The sequence below is a fragment of the Topomyia yanbarensis genome, chromosome 2, assembly GCF_030247195.1.
Source record: "Topomyia yanbarensis strain Yona2022 chromosome 2, ASM3024719v1, whole genome shotgun sequence".
Taxonomy (NCBI): Eukaryota; Metazoa; Arthropoda; class Insecta; order Diptera; family Culicidae; genus Topomyia; species Topomyia yanbarensis.
The window spans coordinates 219,255,104-219,272,158 of NC_080671.1; the positions used below are offsets into that span (position 1 = coordinate 219,255,104).

The following is a 17,055-nucleotide window of genomic DNA, read 5'->3' on the forward strand; positions in this document are numbered from 1 at the left end:
TTGGATCCTGCTTCAATATTCGCTCGAAACATGCCTTTTAACTTCATTGGCTGATTCGTAGCATAAGCAATCAGTTTCCGATCTACGTTATCTGTATATTCTCTTACTTGAATGTTTCGTCGACCAGATTGTACTCTAACAATAAAAATAATAATGCTATAATTCCGATTAGAGTTGTTTTCAAAAACACAGATTTGAAAGAATTGTTGCTTGACAAAAAGCAACAATTTGGCCCATTGTTAACTACGACGATTGATGAAGCACTAAATGTAAACGGAAATGCAATGAAAGTCGCGATCCGCGAAGAACTGTCAGCCTTGTCATTGGAATTGTTAAAAGAAATGCGTGAATCCCAAAAACTTCTTAACATTAAATTTGTATGGCCTGGTCGTGGAGGAATGATTTTAGTAAAAAAGGATGAACATTCTAAGATTGAAAGAATTGGTAGCAAACATGACCTTGATCGAATCATAAATAATTACAAAAGTGCAAAATCTGCCTCTTCTTCACCACAACAATCTGCCCCTAAGCGAAAACGGAATTAAGAATTGTAGTTAACAATCCAGCATAAAACTTGAATTCATGCATATCCAATGGCTAATACAATCAAAAATTTTTCTTTCGACCATATTTACGATTTTAATGACAATTATATTAACAATGATAACCAGACACTAAAAATTTTGCAGTGGAACGTAAGAGGTATAAACAATCTCTCTAAATTTGATGAAATTTTGCAAACCCTTGACAGTTGTAAAACTTCCATAGATGTTATAGTGATTGGTGAGACATGGTTAAAAGACGACAATTGTGCTCTCTATGAAATACCACATTTCAAAGCATTTTTCGCGTGCAGGCAACACTCTAGCGGAGGTTTAGCTGTGTATGTCAATCAGACTATCAAACATAGAATTGTAAAAAACTATACCGCAGAAGGATTTCATCACATTCACATCGAACTGTTTATCAAAGGACAGTTTTATGATGTTCATGGAATTTACCGTCCTCCTAGCTTTGATTTCAATGATTTCTCAGCCTATTTAGAAAATTTGATGTGTTCAGTCCAATCGAAGCACTCGTGTGCTATTGTAGGTGATGTAAATGTCCCAATTAATCTTGCTAATAACAATATTGTTAGAAGATATAAAATACTGTTGGAATCCTATGACTTTATTTGTACAAATGTTTTTCCTACCAGACCAATTAGCGAAAACATACTTGATCATGTGCTATGCAAACTGGACGATGTAAATCGAGTGCGCAATGACACAATATTTAACAATCTGAGTGACCACTCTCAGATCTTAACAACTTTCAAAATTACAGCTGATAGGGAACCAATATTGCTTACCAAAAAAATTGTAAACCATCGCCAACTTAACCACGAGTTTTCCAGCTTCGTTAATAGTATTGATGTCATTGTCGACCCGGAATCTACTATTCAATCTATCGCATCCACATACAACTCATTACTTCAACGTCATACGAAAACAATAACTAAAACAGTTAAAGTGAAAGGCACTCACTGTCCCTGGATGACTTTGGATTTATGGACTTCAACGTCTCAAAAGTAATCCCGCCGATCAACATCTAAAGCAAATGCTATTGCATGTATCCAAAAAGGTAGATGCCACAAAACGACGGGTAAAAAAATCTTTCTATGAGAACCTTCTTACTAACACACCACATTCAAAACTATGGAAAAACCTAAAAAGCACTTTTGGTTTAGCAAAGAAAAGCGACCAGATAAATCTTATTGTCGATGGTAAAAAAACCAACAATAATGCAGAAGTCTGTGAGTCTTTTAATGTCTTCTTCTCTAGTATAGGGCAAAAACTGTCAAATGATATCCCCACCACCTCAAACATTTGTCCTTTAAGTAATGTTCGTCGCGTCCGTGAGTCAATATTTTTACGTCCTTCATCAACAAACGAAGTAATTATGCTGATACATAGCCTAGATAATAAGAAGAGTAGTGGCCCTGATAACATTCCTGTCAATATGTTAAAAGGAAATTCTTGCGCTTTTTCTAGAATCCTTTCTCAATGTTCAACATAATTGTTCAATCTGGTTATTACCCTGACTGTCTCAAAGTGGCTAAAGTCATCCCTGTTTTTAAATCAGGTAACTGTTGTGATTGTAATAATTATCGTCCTATATCTACACTGTCCGTTTTCAACAAAATCCTCGAAAAACTATTTGTTGCTAGATTATTAGAATTTTTGAACAAACACAGCGTTCTCTATAGATTTCAGTATGGGTTTAGACAAGGCTCTAGCACCCAAACCGCTATAATTGAATTAGTAGATCTAATAATGAGCGAAGTGGATCGTAAAAACATTGTTGGTGCTCTATTCCTAGACCTTAAAAAAGCATTTGACGCTTTGGACCACACAATACTGCTGGCCAAGCTTGAATGTTACGGTATCAGGGGCATTGCTCATTCTGTTATTCATAGTTACCTGACGAATAGAAAGCAGTTTGTATCTGTGGATGGTGAACGTAGTAGCCTTGCTCCCATTGGAATCGGTGTCCCTCAAGGTAGTAATATAGGACCTTTGTTATTTCTGTTGTATATTAATGACCTAGGTAACTTGAGGCTTACTGGAACTCCTAGACTGTTTGCTGATGACACAGCTCTGTTTTATCCCAACAATGATGTCAATACTATTATTAACTCGATCGATAACGATCTAAGTGTTCTCGACCAATATTTCAAAGCAAATTTATTATCACTAAACCTTTCCAAAACTAAGTACATGATCTTCCGATCCATACGGAAAACTTTACCAACACATCATCATCCCAAACTTAGAGATTGTACAATTGAAAATGTGGACTGTTTCAAATATTTGGGTATACACTTAGATCCTACGTTATCCTGGACACACCATATAAAATTTATCGAAAAGCGTGTGGCATCCTCCTGTGGTATTTTGTGGAGAGTTAAAGCGTTTGTTCCCCAGCGAGCTCTATTGAACTACTACTTTGCATACATTCATTCACAACTTAACTACTTAGTATCGGTATGGGGGCGAGCAGCGAGCTCTCACCTTAAAAAGCTACAAACACTACAAAACAGATCCCTGAAAATTATATTTAATAAACCACTTTTATATTCGACTTTGTTGTTATACTCTGAAAGTGCCCACAATATTTTACCCATAGCCCACTTATGTGACGTACAAACATTATTATTCATACACGACAATCTACATAACTCCATCGCGCAGCATAATATACATTTTACAACTTTAACACATTCTCGTTCAACACGTCGAAATAGTAACTTGCAACGCATTCGAGCAGCCACAAACCTTGGCCAAAAGCGCATTCTTTTTATTGGCCCCACCAAATTTAATGCACTTCCACTTGACATGCAGAGAATCGACAATCGTACCATCTTCAAGACTAGATTGAAACAGTACTTTAAACATAGGCTTAACGAAATATTTAATTAATGATATTGTTTTGTAATTTAATGTAAACATCCGTCAGCAGTATTTAAATTTAATTTAATTTATAATGTGGATCCCTTAACAGGAAATCTATTTCCACTGGGATTCCACCTTAGTTAATTATCTTAAACTAATTGCACATCAATAAATGTCTGTCTCAGCTCAGTTTGTTTTATTTGTTTTGTTTGTTTTTGTTGCCATTGTTCATGGGCTGAGACAAGTTGCGTCCACTACCAGGGGGCTCTTGTATGAGTTCTTTGGTGTGGGGGAGTGTGGTGGGCAATTAAAAAAAAAAAAAAAAAAAAAAAAACCTGCATTTTGGGCTTCCTTCCATGTAACTTCGTCTATAATGTTAGCATCAGCTCCGGAATCTATAATCATGGGGATTCTAATACCTCCAATAACAAACTCAAAAGTATTACGTCCCATAGCGAAAAATATGTGTTGCTTGACCTGTCCGTCCTTATCGTCGTTCACACTCCGAATACGTTTAGGTTGAGATGGCCCTGGCATTACGCGAGTTGTACCCATACGCTTTAGGCACCGATTCATAAAATGGCCTATTTCTCCGCACTTTATGCACTTGGCAGTTCTAGCCCGGCATAACTGGTCACCCTTCAGATGCCCTCTACGTCCACAGGCAAAACATGCTCTATCAAGAATTCTATCCCTTAAACTATGACTTTCTCCACGAACAAATTTAAATGGTGTCGTATATACCTTACTAACATTTGAATTTGACGTTATTCTTTCGGTATTTTGACGGTCCAGCTCTTTAACCTGCTGTTGAACATCCGCCAGAGTAGTCCCCAGAATTAGAATCTCATCCAGAGTCATGTTTTTTCCAATATCTGTCGTTTCAGCTCAGTCGACCTACATGCTTCTACTATCTGTTCTATGATTCGATCGTCTGTCTCTCTAGTATCGTACCGATCAAAATCGCATCGCTTTGCTTGAATCCGGAGTCGAAGACCAAAATCAGCAAACCTTTCATCTGTCTTCTGGCTAATTTGTCTAAAAAGATGTCGTTCGTAGTTTCTTCTTCGCAAAGGCTCAAAATGCTCATCCAGTGTCTGAATGGCAACATCGAAATATGGAGGATTTGCCACCACATGAGGAACTTCGTTAACCCCAGGGAGATGCTCGAAAATTTCTTGAACATCGGGTCCATCTTTTCTCCCATTGAGATGTAATACCAGTCGCATCAAAATATCTCTCTAATTCACGCTTCCATTTTTGCCACTCACTTGGCAGTCTAGATCTGTCTGCCAATAGTTCAAAAGGTCTTAAGCGTCGAAACGAATCCATCTTGAAAAAAATAGAGAATAGCAACGAGAAATATAACACCACTTTTTTTTCATTCTATCTTGTGCCAAATTACAATGCATAGATTTCGATGGATGGCATCGCGACATTTTTCTTTCCCTTCTTTCTTTGAACGATAGCATGAACAACCTCATTTTTTTTATATTCCTTGTAAACTATGCAAATTCTATCTCTTTCAGATACCTTTGCTCAAGGGCCATCATTGTATTCTTTTCATTTCATTATCCTCCAGTCTTGCACCGGTATATGTTAACCTGCTTATTTGAGTATTCACCCATACCATCTCTACTTTATTTAGTGCCCACAGTTACGCGTACCATTAAGGAGTCCACTTTTTCCTTCTTTGCCACGTTGCGCTTGGAACGTATTTTCGCATTCTGTTTTGAATACGCCCCCCTCACTACAGTTGAGTTTGTTATTACTCACACTCGCGCACCCAGTTGCGTCCGTAATTTATTTTTATAGCCTCTTACTTCGCACTACGGTAGTATTAAAATACTCGTTCTATGTTCGCACACAGTTGCGATTGTATCTTATTTTCACACGCTACTAGCTCTTTGCCCTATTTTCGCACACAGTTGCGATTCTACCTACTTTTTCTGCCTTCAGAATCTACGACACATCCACTCGGTCACCATCCAGCGCGTCGCTGCCATTCTGTACCACACCACGCACACAGTTGCGTTTCTCCTTTTCTTTTTTTTTTTCTCTCGCACCACGGTTGCGACCACCATCTTTACATAAATCCCACACCTCCTCCATAAAACCAAAAAAAAAATCACTTCTTACGCCTCATCCATCCATCCAATCGGCAACGCAACTCGCTGTGTTATTTTTCTTACCTTCCACCGACGCGGCACCAAACAATTATTTATCACTTTACCACCTGTGACACTAACTCACTTTTCGGTTCAAATCCGCTCGTCGCCAAATTGTGATATCGGTTCACTGCGAAATAAAACGCGTCTATTCCGATTGCTGGCCAAACTAAAAGTGTCTCTTTATTATGCTGTTCTGGATGTACATCTCATGAAATGCTTCTGTATTTGTCTTCACATTTTAGCTTACCGGTGTGTGCCTGTATGCGTGTTATTCCCCTTGTTCTCTCTGTACTGTTTTCCTTTACGGTAACGACTACTCGTTACTACTACTCTACAATTACGTCGTCGTGGATTGGACAAAAACAACAGCTGTCATTCCACCCGCAGCAAACTTCAAAACGGCCGGGGATTTGAAATCTTGGATTGGACTATTGTACACTATTTTTTTTCAATTCGTTTATTTGATAAGGCAGGTTTGCGTTAGCTTAAAGGTGCCAATTTTGTTTTGTTTTACATTTTAAATTACTTAAAACTAGGGGCTTACATATTGATTTTTTAAATTAAACTAAGGCTAATTTATAGCTATACATATACACAAGGGGGTAGTATAATTTTCGTAAGATTAGAGGGGTCATTTAGTTTTTATGGCAATATGGTTTGACATTTTTAGCAATGAGATTATTGGAGCAAATAATGTTTAACTAAGGGGGAAAATTTTTACGACTATCTTAAAAGTAGAAATAATTAGAGGGCGTGATTGAATTTTGTAAAGATTCGGAGACATTAATTAGAGTTATTTTATGTGGTAGTAGAGTTGGGCATTTTCAACGAGATCATATAATATAATAGTTAAAAGTAGAAAAGGCAAGAAGAGCTAAATGCTTCATGAAGATATTTGGGGGGGGGGGGGAAGGGGTGTTACTTCTGTGTATAAGAGTCAGGGGAATTAGGGTGGACAAACATGGCAGGGGGGAGAACATTATTTCAGTTTCAGACTTCGGGAGATCAACGGATGGATTACAGAATCAGGGTGGTCTTCATCAGGAAGAATCATGTACTGGGACGCCGGGTGGTCGTTCTCGAGATGGCAGGGGTTTCTCCAGACGATTTCGTAGTGCGGCTCAGATGTTGATCGGCTACATTTCGAGTTGTGCGTGTGATGTTCGTGCTTTAGGTCCCGTGTTTGTTGGCTCATTCGACAGGGATGTTTTGTGTCGCCTTGGAGTCGCATCAAACCATCGTGGGTGTATGGTACAGGTGGAAAAGAGCGCTTCTGAGAATGATAAGGAAAAAGGGGCAGTTAAAGTTGGATATTGATGGTTTTTATGAAGGTGTATATAAGGGACATATAGAGGACATCGCGGCTTGCCAACACATCTCGAACCGGGACGTTGGGTGGTCTTCCTCGGGCCCGGAGGGTGTCCATAAGCCGAGACCTGGCGGAACTGTACTCGGTGCACGCCCAGACTATGTGCTCTATATCATGATAACCGTCGCCACAAGCGCAGATACCACTCTCCACGAGCCCAATACGTCGGAGATGTGCATCCAGCGTGTAATGGTTCGCCATGAGTCGGGACATCACACGAATGAAGTCACGACCCACATCCATCCCCTTGAACCAAGGTTTCGTCGATACCTTAGGGACTATCGAATGTAGCCACCTTCCTAGCTCCCCATTGCTCCACGAGGTTTGCCAACTTTCGAGGGTTCTCTGATGAGTAATACTGAAAAATTCGTGGAAGCAAATTGGTCTTTCAAAAACGTCACCTTCAATGGCACCCACCTTAGCTAAAGAGTCCGCCTTCTCATTGCCCGGAATGGAGCAATGAGAAGGGACCCACACCAAGGTAATCTGGAAAGATTTGTCAGATAAAGCACTCAGCAGCTCCCGTATTTTCCCCAAAAAATACGAGGAATGCTTTCCATGTTTCATCGAGCGAATAGCGTCAATAGAACTCAGACTATCCGAGACGATGAAGTAATGGTCTGCGGGTAATGTGTCAATGACTCCAAGGGTATACTGAATAGCAGCTAGTTCTGCGGCGTAAACTGAAGCAGGGTCACTGAGTTTGTAGGAGGCGGTGAACTTTTGATTGAAAATACCGAAGCCAGTGGACCCTTCGAGGTTTGATCCGTCAGTATAAAACATCTTAGAACAGTCGACTTCTCGGAATTTATTATAAAAAATATTTGGAACCACTTGTGGGCGTATATGGTCCGGAATTCCAATAATCTCATCTTTCATGGATGTGTCGAAGAAAACAGTAGATTCAGAAGTATTTATGAAATGCACACGGTTGGGATTGTAAGAAGAAGGATTAATATTTTGCGCCATGTAGTCAAAGTACAGGGACATAAAACGGGTCTGAGAATTGAGCTCAACAAGCCTTTCGAAATTTTCAATCACCAACGGGTTCAAGATATCGCATCGAATGAGCAATCGATATGAGAGTTCCCAAAATCGATTTTTCAGCGGGAGAACGCCCGACAGGACTTCGAGACTCATCGTATGGGTCGACTGCATGCACCCTAAGGCGATACGCAAACAACGATACTGAATTCTTTCGAGTTTGATGAAATGTATGTTCGCGGCGGATCGAAAGCAGAAGCATCCGTATTCCAGTACCGACAGTATCGTTGTTTGATACAACCTAATTAGGTCTCCAGGGTGGGCACCCCACCACGTTCCGGTTATTGTACGAAGAAAGTTGATCCTTTGCTGGCATTTCTGTTTCAGATACCGAATATGGCATCCCCAAGTACCTTTCGAGTCGAACCAGACCCCTAGATATTTTACTGTGAAGACCTGAGCTATAGTTTGACCCATTAATAGAAGCTGTAGTTGTGCTGGTTCACGCTTCCTAGAAAATACAACTAGCTCAGTTTTCTCCGTGGAGAATTCGATACCCAGCTTAATAGCCCATGCAGACAAATTGTCCAAGGTATTCTGTAATGGTCCTTGTAGATCGACAGCTTTGGGTCCAATTGTACACTATTATTTTCAACTCGCTTATAACTGTCATATTCATCGAATTATGTAGTAAATTGCGATATTTGATTATACATACCAATAGTTTGAGCGACGACTTCACGACTAGCCGAAATCTTAGATATATGACCAAAATATATTGGCTTACGAGAATTTATCGCTTTTTTTACTCTAGGTCTGACGGCTCATGCGGGTCATAAACTCAACAAATTAATCAAATAAGGCTACCAAATTATGTCGTAGGTCTGTGGTATTGGATTAGAAGCGGTTGCAGAAGTTTTGAATTTTCACTTCTGTGCATTATACATCCAATCCTTGATAATTGGAGCCAGGATAGAGCTTTGTGGGACATCCTTTTATTTTTTTTAAATTATGCATATTTTCCCAGCTACAACTGTGTTGTAAAATATGTATATCAAATAATTTTGACGATTCATGGTATACTATCAAGGTTCTGGAACTGACCAATAAAAAAAATTGAAAATCTTTCAGGTCACATCCCTATTGCTGATACTGATTCTCTATGTGCGGCTGCAGAATCGGAAGAAGAGGAAGACGAATGGAATTACATCGAAGGTGTTAAAAAATTAACACATGAGCTACACAGAACTACAAATGAGGAAACTAAACTTGTGAGTGAGATCTACGATCCTGTAGATCAGGGGCATACGGCAGATTTGATTCAAAAGTTTACATACATCGATGAGCCGAAAGCACACATTGCATTGACACCTATTACAGCACTGGAAACTGAGAAAACTGACGGAACGAAAGACGAGAACATCGAACTTAGTACCAATCAGGAAGAATCCTCTTTAGGGGTTGGTACAGTTGTACCGGAAATTGCAGAAAATCCACAAGAACAGGTAATATTGACTACATATAATTCTTTCGCCTATATTTTTGAAAATTGTTGTTTCCTTTCGAAAAGTTAAGGAAGGTTTAAAAAATATTTTTGCTGATTTTTCAAAAATAAATCCATTTTTTAAATGTACCGAATACGCACCATTTCTTTTGGTTGGAGACGAACCACTGCAACCAGTATTTTAGATCTAATGTGGTATGCCCCTTCCTTAATCTAAGTGTACTATCTACTATGACATATCACTATTGATGTGTGATTGTCATTATTGAGATACGCACTCTTCCCAGTTAGGCACTCCACTTCGAATGAAGTTTATTACCTGCTTGGGATTTGCAGTCCAAAGGCTCCAATGTTCCTTTACCGAGGACTCTTAGTCTGCGTTGTATCAATGCACTGCATTCGCAGAGCAGATGCTCTAATGTTTCACTTTCAGATCCGCAGACGCGTCATTAGGGTTCGCAGTACCGACCCTTCTTGGCGAGAACCGGTACTACGGTACTGAAGCCCTCAGTATCGGTACAGTACCGGTACTCGAATATTTTTTTTAAAAAATTCGAAAAAAGCTTCAAACTGAAATTGAATGCTCGAACTGATGATCTTGTTCTCAGATGATTGATTTGTGCTGATCAAAAAATATGTTTATTATTTTTAATTGCTTCGGAATGGCAAGACTTATTTAATAAAAGATATTTTTCGTATAGGGCACCTCCTTTATTTCAAAATACAGGCCACTTTGAAATCAATAACTGCTAAGTGGTGCGACTTTCCGATTTGAACAGATGGTAAATGTATGAAACCCTATTAACAACAGGAAATTAAAGCGAGAATGGCCGTAAATCTGAGCATGTAAATCGAACTTCCTCTCTTGCTTTTCTGAAAATTGGTTCTGACCTTTATGTCGTTTTCCTACTATTCTAATGCATATCAAGGTTCCTTGCTTTCCTGTAAACTATGGAGTTTTGCTGAATTTTTCGATCACCAATAATTACAAATCGCCCCATTTGAAGCAGTTCACCAAGTCTAAAACTGTTAGCTACTAAATCGCTGTTCGTTCTTTTATAGATAAAGGTTTAAGAGCAAACCAAATACAGACATGACTTAGATCGTAGTCTTATTACGCGCCACCCAGTGAATAATGAACCCAATCAGAATGTCGCTAATAAAACTTCAACTTCTAGAATTATTATGATGATGGCCCCACTTCATTCCCACATAAAGGTGTTATCTCGAAGATTTATCTAGAAGGCAAATTAATATAATTAAACGTTATCTTGCAGACCGATATTTTGAAACAGATCCCCCTGCAGAATTAACATATTTGCCATAAAAAATTGTATAGTACCGAAAATACCGGTACTGGCTTTTGTTCAGTACCGGTATTACGGTACCAAAAATGGGTATTCCCGGGATTTTCGGTACCGGTACTACCCTACGCGGCATGTATTGTTTGTAAGGTTACCAAGATTGATATTTACTCAAACTAGGGTTGTGGTACCGGTAATACCGGTACCAAATATCCCGAGAATACCGACTCATTTTTGGTACCGTAATACCGGTACTGAACAAAAGCCAGTACTGGTATTTTCGGTACTATGCAATTTTTTATGACAAATATGTTAACTGCAGGAGATCTGTTTCAAAATATCGGTCTGCAAGTTAACGTTTAATTATATTAATTTGCCTTCTAGATAAATCGTTGAGATAACACCTTTGTGTGGGAATGAAGTGGGGCCATCATCATAATAATTCTAGAAGTTAAAGTTTTATTAGCAACATTCTGATTGGTTTCCATTATTCACTGGGCGGCGCGTAATAAGACTATGGTCTGAGTCATGTCTGTATTTGGTTTGCTCTTAAACCTTTATAAAAGAACGACCAGCGATTTAGTAGCTAACAGTTTTAGACTTGGTGAACTGCTTCAAATGGGGCGATTTGTAATTATTGGTGATCGGAAAATTCAGCAAAACTCCATAGTTTACAGGAAAACAAGGAGCCTTGATATGCATTAGAGAATAGTAGGCAAACGACATAAAGGTCGGAGCCAATTTTCAGAAAAGCAAGAGAGGAAATGCGATTAACCTGCTCGGATTTACTGCCATTCTCGCTTTGATTTACTGTTGTTAATAGGGTTTCATACATTTACCATCTGTTCAAATCGACGAAAGTCGCACCACTTAGCAATTATTGATTTCAAAGTGGCCTAGATTTCGAAATAAAAGAAGGTGCCCTATATGAAAAATATCTTCTGTGAAATGAGTCTTGCCATTCCGAAGCAATTAAAAACAATAAACATGTTTTTTGATCAGCACAAATCAATCATCTGAGAATAAGATCATCAGTTTGAGCATTCAATTTCAGTTTGAAGCTTTTTTCGAATTTTTTTAAAAAAATATTCGAGTACCGGTACTTTACCGGTACTACCGGTACTGAGGGCTTCAGTACCGTAGTACCGGTTCTCGCCAAAAAGGGTCGGTACTGCGAACCCTAACTCGAACCGTGTCCGGTAAATAGTCCTGTCATGCGTAGCTCTATTTTGTTTAGTCTAAGCAACTCTAGGCTTTTTTCTCGTTGGTAAGATGAATTTCTTTGATTGTCGTAGTCCAGGTGTGGTACTCCAATTGTTCTTTATAGGTGTGATTTCCCCTCTTTTTCAATTCCATTTTGAGGGCACTCGATGTGACTGTACAGAATGGTTCTGGGCCGATAAAATTAGTGGAAGACCCTCTCCTTGCAAGCTCATCGGCTTTTTCATTCCCTGCAACTCCTCTCTGCCAATTGTTGGAGTTCAAGAATACACTCCTATACTAGTTTTGAGCGACATATAGGAGCCCTTAAGGGGGGGGGGGGTATGGGTTTCAGCGTGAAAAAACACTATTTTGCGAATTTTTTAGATCTTTGCATGAAGCGAATTAAATAAAACTTTTGTACATTATATTATATCATTTCAATAACATGCTGTAATTTTTCTACGCAAAAATATCGACAAACGACTCGGTGACGAAGCTTTTTGTAGAACGTCGCTGGAAAAACATGATTTGCGGTGTTATGTGCCATTCCAAAACTACTGAACCGATTTCTTTTAAACTTTGCACACACATTCTATGTAAAAAATACCTAACCCCTACGTTGAGATTTTGGGATAAATTTTCAATTAAGGAGTTTTTTAACTCATTTTTAATAAAAATCACTATTTTTCAGGAAGAAATCCGCGTTTTTATGAGTAAACACCCCCTAAATAAAAAATTATCCCAAAAAATCAACGTAGGGGTTAGGTACTTTTCACATAGAATGTGTATGCAAAGTTTGAAAGAAATCGGTTAAATAGTTTTTGAATGACAGTGAACACCGCAAATCATGGTTTTTCCACAGACGTTCTACAAAAAGCTTCATCGCCGAGTCGTTTGTCGATATTTTTGCAAAGAAAAATTACAGCGTCTTTTTGAAATGATACACCATAATGTACAAAAGTTTTAATAAATTTGCTTCACGCAAAGTTCTAAAAAAATTCGAAAAAAAGTGTTTTTTTCACGCTGAAACCGGTCATTAGGCCGAACGGGTCATTAGGCCGAATGGACCAAAGAGAATTATAAATATGTATAGCGGTTGTAACTGAAAAATTTCAATGAAGGGTGATTTTTTACAATTTTTTACAACTTACAGTAATAATGTTTAGAATATTTACAACACCTTTCTCGTTGCTGTAATGGAACAAATAAATAAAAGCGACGCCTAATGTGGCTACGCTACATCGCTTTAAGTCAAGTGCTGTCCGACATCGCTCCGCTCCGTCGGACTTAAACTAATTTAAGCCCCTATGTTTGAGTATGCCGGGCGAACGAGTGGATCACAGGTTTGCGTGCGAGAGGCCGCCGCTTCCGACGGTGGGTTGTGCTTCTCTTACTCCAACAAGGAACACATTCGCCCACACACTACCAGCTTGCTATTCCAAACAAAGTTCGTCAATCGTCCTCCATGTTCCCACATGTGGTGCTCTAACAAGTTTCGACAACTGGCTATGCCACGATTCGACCTGGTTTGTTGCTCTTGGTAATTCACTACATTGGAATATACAGATCAAAAGACATAGGAAGACAGCGCTGCGGAGACTAATTAGCTAGCGATCAGAGATTAATCGAGACTTCCAACTCACGAAGAAGTACTCCAATTCCATGGTACATCGTATACTAGATCTTTTGAAGTAAAGAAGGAAGAACGGTCCCTTCAGTTCTGGCGACCTTGACAAACAAATTTGATGATCGAACTTTCCATCAGGCTCGTAAAGTTGGTAGCAATTGTTTATTGTTCGTTGCTAAGCTCGTTTCTAGGATCGTTGCTACCTGTATCTGTCATTTTGTATTCAACATTTTTCGCACAGCTGTGCTAACCTATAAAGCTCAAAAATTCATATAACTCTATCAATCAATTTTAATCACGAGAAGTTGCAACATTGAATATTATTTTACAAGTTTTCTATCTAAGAGTGATACTGCAACGGGTTAGGTTAAAAAAATTGAAAAGGAAAACAAATGAACACTGGTTTTTAAGACGGAGTGGGATTAATACTCAAAAGGTTTCACAAACTGAGTAGGACTGTTCAAATGGCACTTTTGGATACCGATGAAAAATTTCATCTGGATGAATCTTTAACAAATCTAAAACTATGCTATATTTTTTTCTGATGAGACGAAGTCGAAGCGCACCCATGTAATAAGTAAGGATTTCTGCCCTTCAAGTGCAAAGACTGGTTTTACCAAAAAAATTTCGCCCTTGTGAGAAATTTTGGTGTTTACCCAATTTTTCTCCTAAAGGTGAAATATAGCATAGTGCTTTCGCATACGCCTGCTAAGCCAAGACAAGTTTCGGCTTCACTATGTCTTATCGGCATATACAGAACTTCTGCTCGGACGGGACATCACGTTTGATCAGTCGTTTAGTTTTAGTTTTAGGGATTTGCGTCAAGCCGGCGCTAATCTATTCCTACAAAAAGTTAGTGTCGGTTTCTGATGAGACGAAGTCGAAACGCACCCATGTAATAAATCTAAAATGTTTCGCTTCGGTTAATTTTGAAGCATTCTGAAACTTCTAGTTTAATTTTCGAAGCACTTGGAACGTCAACTGCATCTAGCTAACCATTGGCTTTTTGGTCCAATAAACGAGTTAGACAACATGACGACATACGGACTTTTCAGACCCCGATGAAGAAGTAAGCTGCCGAATCACATTTATACACTATACTCAAGAACGATCATTTTGTTAGTAAAGCATGAAATAGGACCAACCCAAGTCCAAGATGACTGCGTTGTAAATACCACTTGCTATTCATTTATTTCTGAATACCGTCTTTTATCGGTTTTATCACTATTTTCATTTCCACTACCGAAAATACCAGTTAAATAACCGGTAAAATGCCTCGGTTTTCCCAATCCTACATGACACCGGTTATCGCTTCACAAGCAAGCCTTTGAAGTTTACCTAGCTTTTTGACATTATCATATAAAGAAAGACTATGCAATCACCCCAAAAATCGATTTTCGAACCGAGGGCCGATCCCATTCGATTAAGTTCGTCGAGATCGCAAAATGTCTGTGTGTGTATGTATGTATGTTTGTGTTAAATAATGTAACTCAATTTTCTCAGAGATGGCTGAACCGATCTGCACAAACTCAGTTTCAAATGAACGGTATAGCACTCCCATAAGATGCTATTGAATTTTTAGTTGATCGGGTTTCCGGTTCCGGAGTTACAGGTTTAAGAGTAACCCTATGATACGTTAAACATTACTTGGATTTGCATGTCTAGATCACTAATGACCAATTGACTAGTTTTGACCACGCCAAGTTGCCGAGCTAATGTTGCTACACCTGTTTTCCAGCAAACTCTTAACCTATATTTACAAACTTTATTTCAAATGAAAGGTACAATACTCTCATTGACTCCTATTGAATTTTAATCAGTTCTGACTTTTGATTCCGGTGTTACACGTTGGTTATTGCGGTCACATAGGAATTTCTCATATAAACCGATACAGTCGTAATACCTCATAGGTTTAAAATCTATTGAAATGAACATCAAATTACTTCGTTTCGCAGGCCTAGATCACTGATGGTGAATCAAAAATTATTGGAATGTATTGTCCACTATATATAATTCCGGAAGTCCCGGGGTTCCAGGCAAATTCCAGATCAAAATCCACCTCGGTGATGACTGAACCAAATTTCACTAACCTCTCAAATGAAATTCGGTGTTGAACCCTCCATCTACCCCTACACCTCCTACCTCTCACACCCCCCCCCCCCCCCACCACCCCTCTCTAACCGCCCAACCTTTCAGACCAATCTCCCACATGCATTCCCTTCATCCACCCCGTATACTAAAATAAGTTAGATGATCCCCGACGCATCCTCCCCCACTATTTCTATCCCTTCCCTTCTCCAACATGAAGTTAACATTGAACTCACGCAGGTTAGGCTATATAAATATTATAGTTTTGTTTGTTTCAAATGTGTATCCACATGTAGCTTATCAGATTCGTGACAGTCATGCACTTATATATGCTCATCAAGTGTAATAAGAATTAAATTAAATCATAGTTTAGATAAATGAGAAAAGCACAATTGCATCACTAGGTGGATTAAAACAGGTTTTTTGAGTTGATGTCTCTTTTGTTTTAGGCCACCAAACTAGCGAGGCATATGTTATTCTTGGTTTGACTATTGTAGAGTATAACCAGTGAACCATACTTGGTATGAGACCCCATTTTTATCAATTGTTCTACTACACACCCAAAGAGCACTAGTTGCCTTGCTTATAACCTGCTCAATGGTATACTCTGCGCAGTTAGGAAATTTTTAAGTTTGTTTCAATACAATCAATAGAAAAAAGCGTAATCCTACCTTAAAATTTATTTTCCCGGTGGAGTTTTAACTACTTTATTCATAAAAACTATCATCATGAAAAAGAATAGACTATAAAAAAATATATAATTTAAAAGATGATTCGTTATCTTGTTCCTAACTTTGCGCACAAAATCTACTTTGCTCCTAACTTTGCGCGGGTGGTGCTTAACTTATCGCATGTTTTAAGAAGCACGATGGTTTTAATAGAATCGATTTATTTTGTTCGTACATTAAATAGATAAGAAATATGGGATATAAATGCAACACAAGCGGACAGTTTCAAATAGTGTTACAATCATGGACCTTTTGTGCGCGGCGCAGTGTACATTGCCATATGTGATTTCAGGCAAACATCATTGGCTGCGGATCTCATGCAATATGATGAAATTTGTATTTCGGTTGTTCTACACTTTTACATCTACATCTCTGTTTAGTACCAAAAGGATGGCTGATCCGTTCGTATTAAATACACGGACAGGATTACTTGCGATATGGTGCAACTTATTCGTATTGAAATACCAATGAATGCGATCAAACAATTCTCGAATTTTCGGTCGCGTTACACTGGTACGTTGCTTCGATGGTAGGGATCTAGTAGGGATTCGCCGAGATATATTGGGATGTTGTCTAAAGAAAAATTTCAACCACTTCCGACCGGGAATACCATGATGGTATTACCATCAGTGAACGGATTGTT

The 17,055-nt window shown here is 38.7% G+C and overlaps 1 protein-coding gene across 3 annotated transcripts in view; it reads left to right on the top strand.

Moving 5' to 3' along the window:
- LOC131682914 (serine-rich adhesin for platelets-like) overlaps nt 1–17,055 on the top strand; it is a 1,216,708-nt gene that overhangs the window by 797,592 nt on the left and 402,061 nt on the right. For all 3 annotated transcript variants that reach the window (XM_058964729.1, XM_058964727.1, XM_058964728.1), the window contains one exon: nt 9,090–9,463. In XM_058964729.1, coding sequence (XP_058820712.1) covers nt 9,090–9,463 — 374 coding nt within the window. The remainder of the gene's footprint in view (nt 1–9,089; nt 9,464–17,055) is intronic.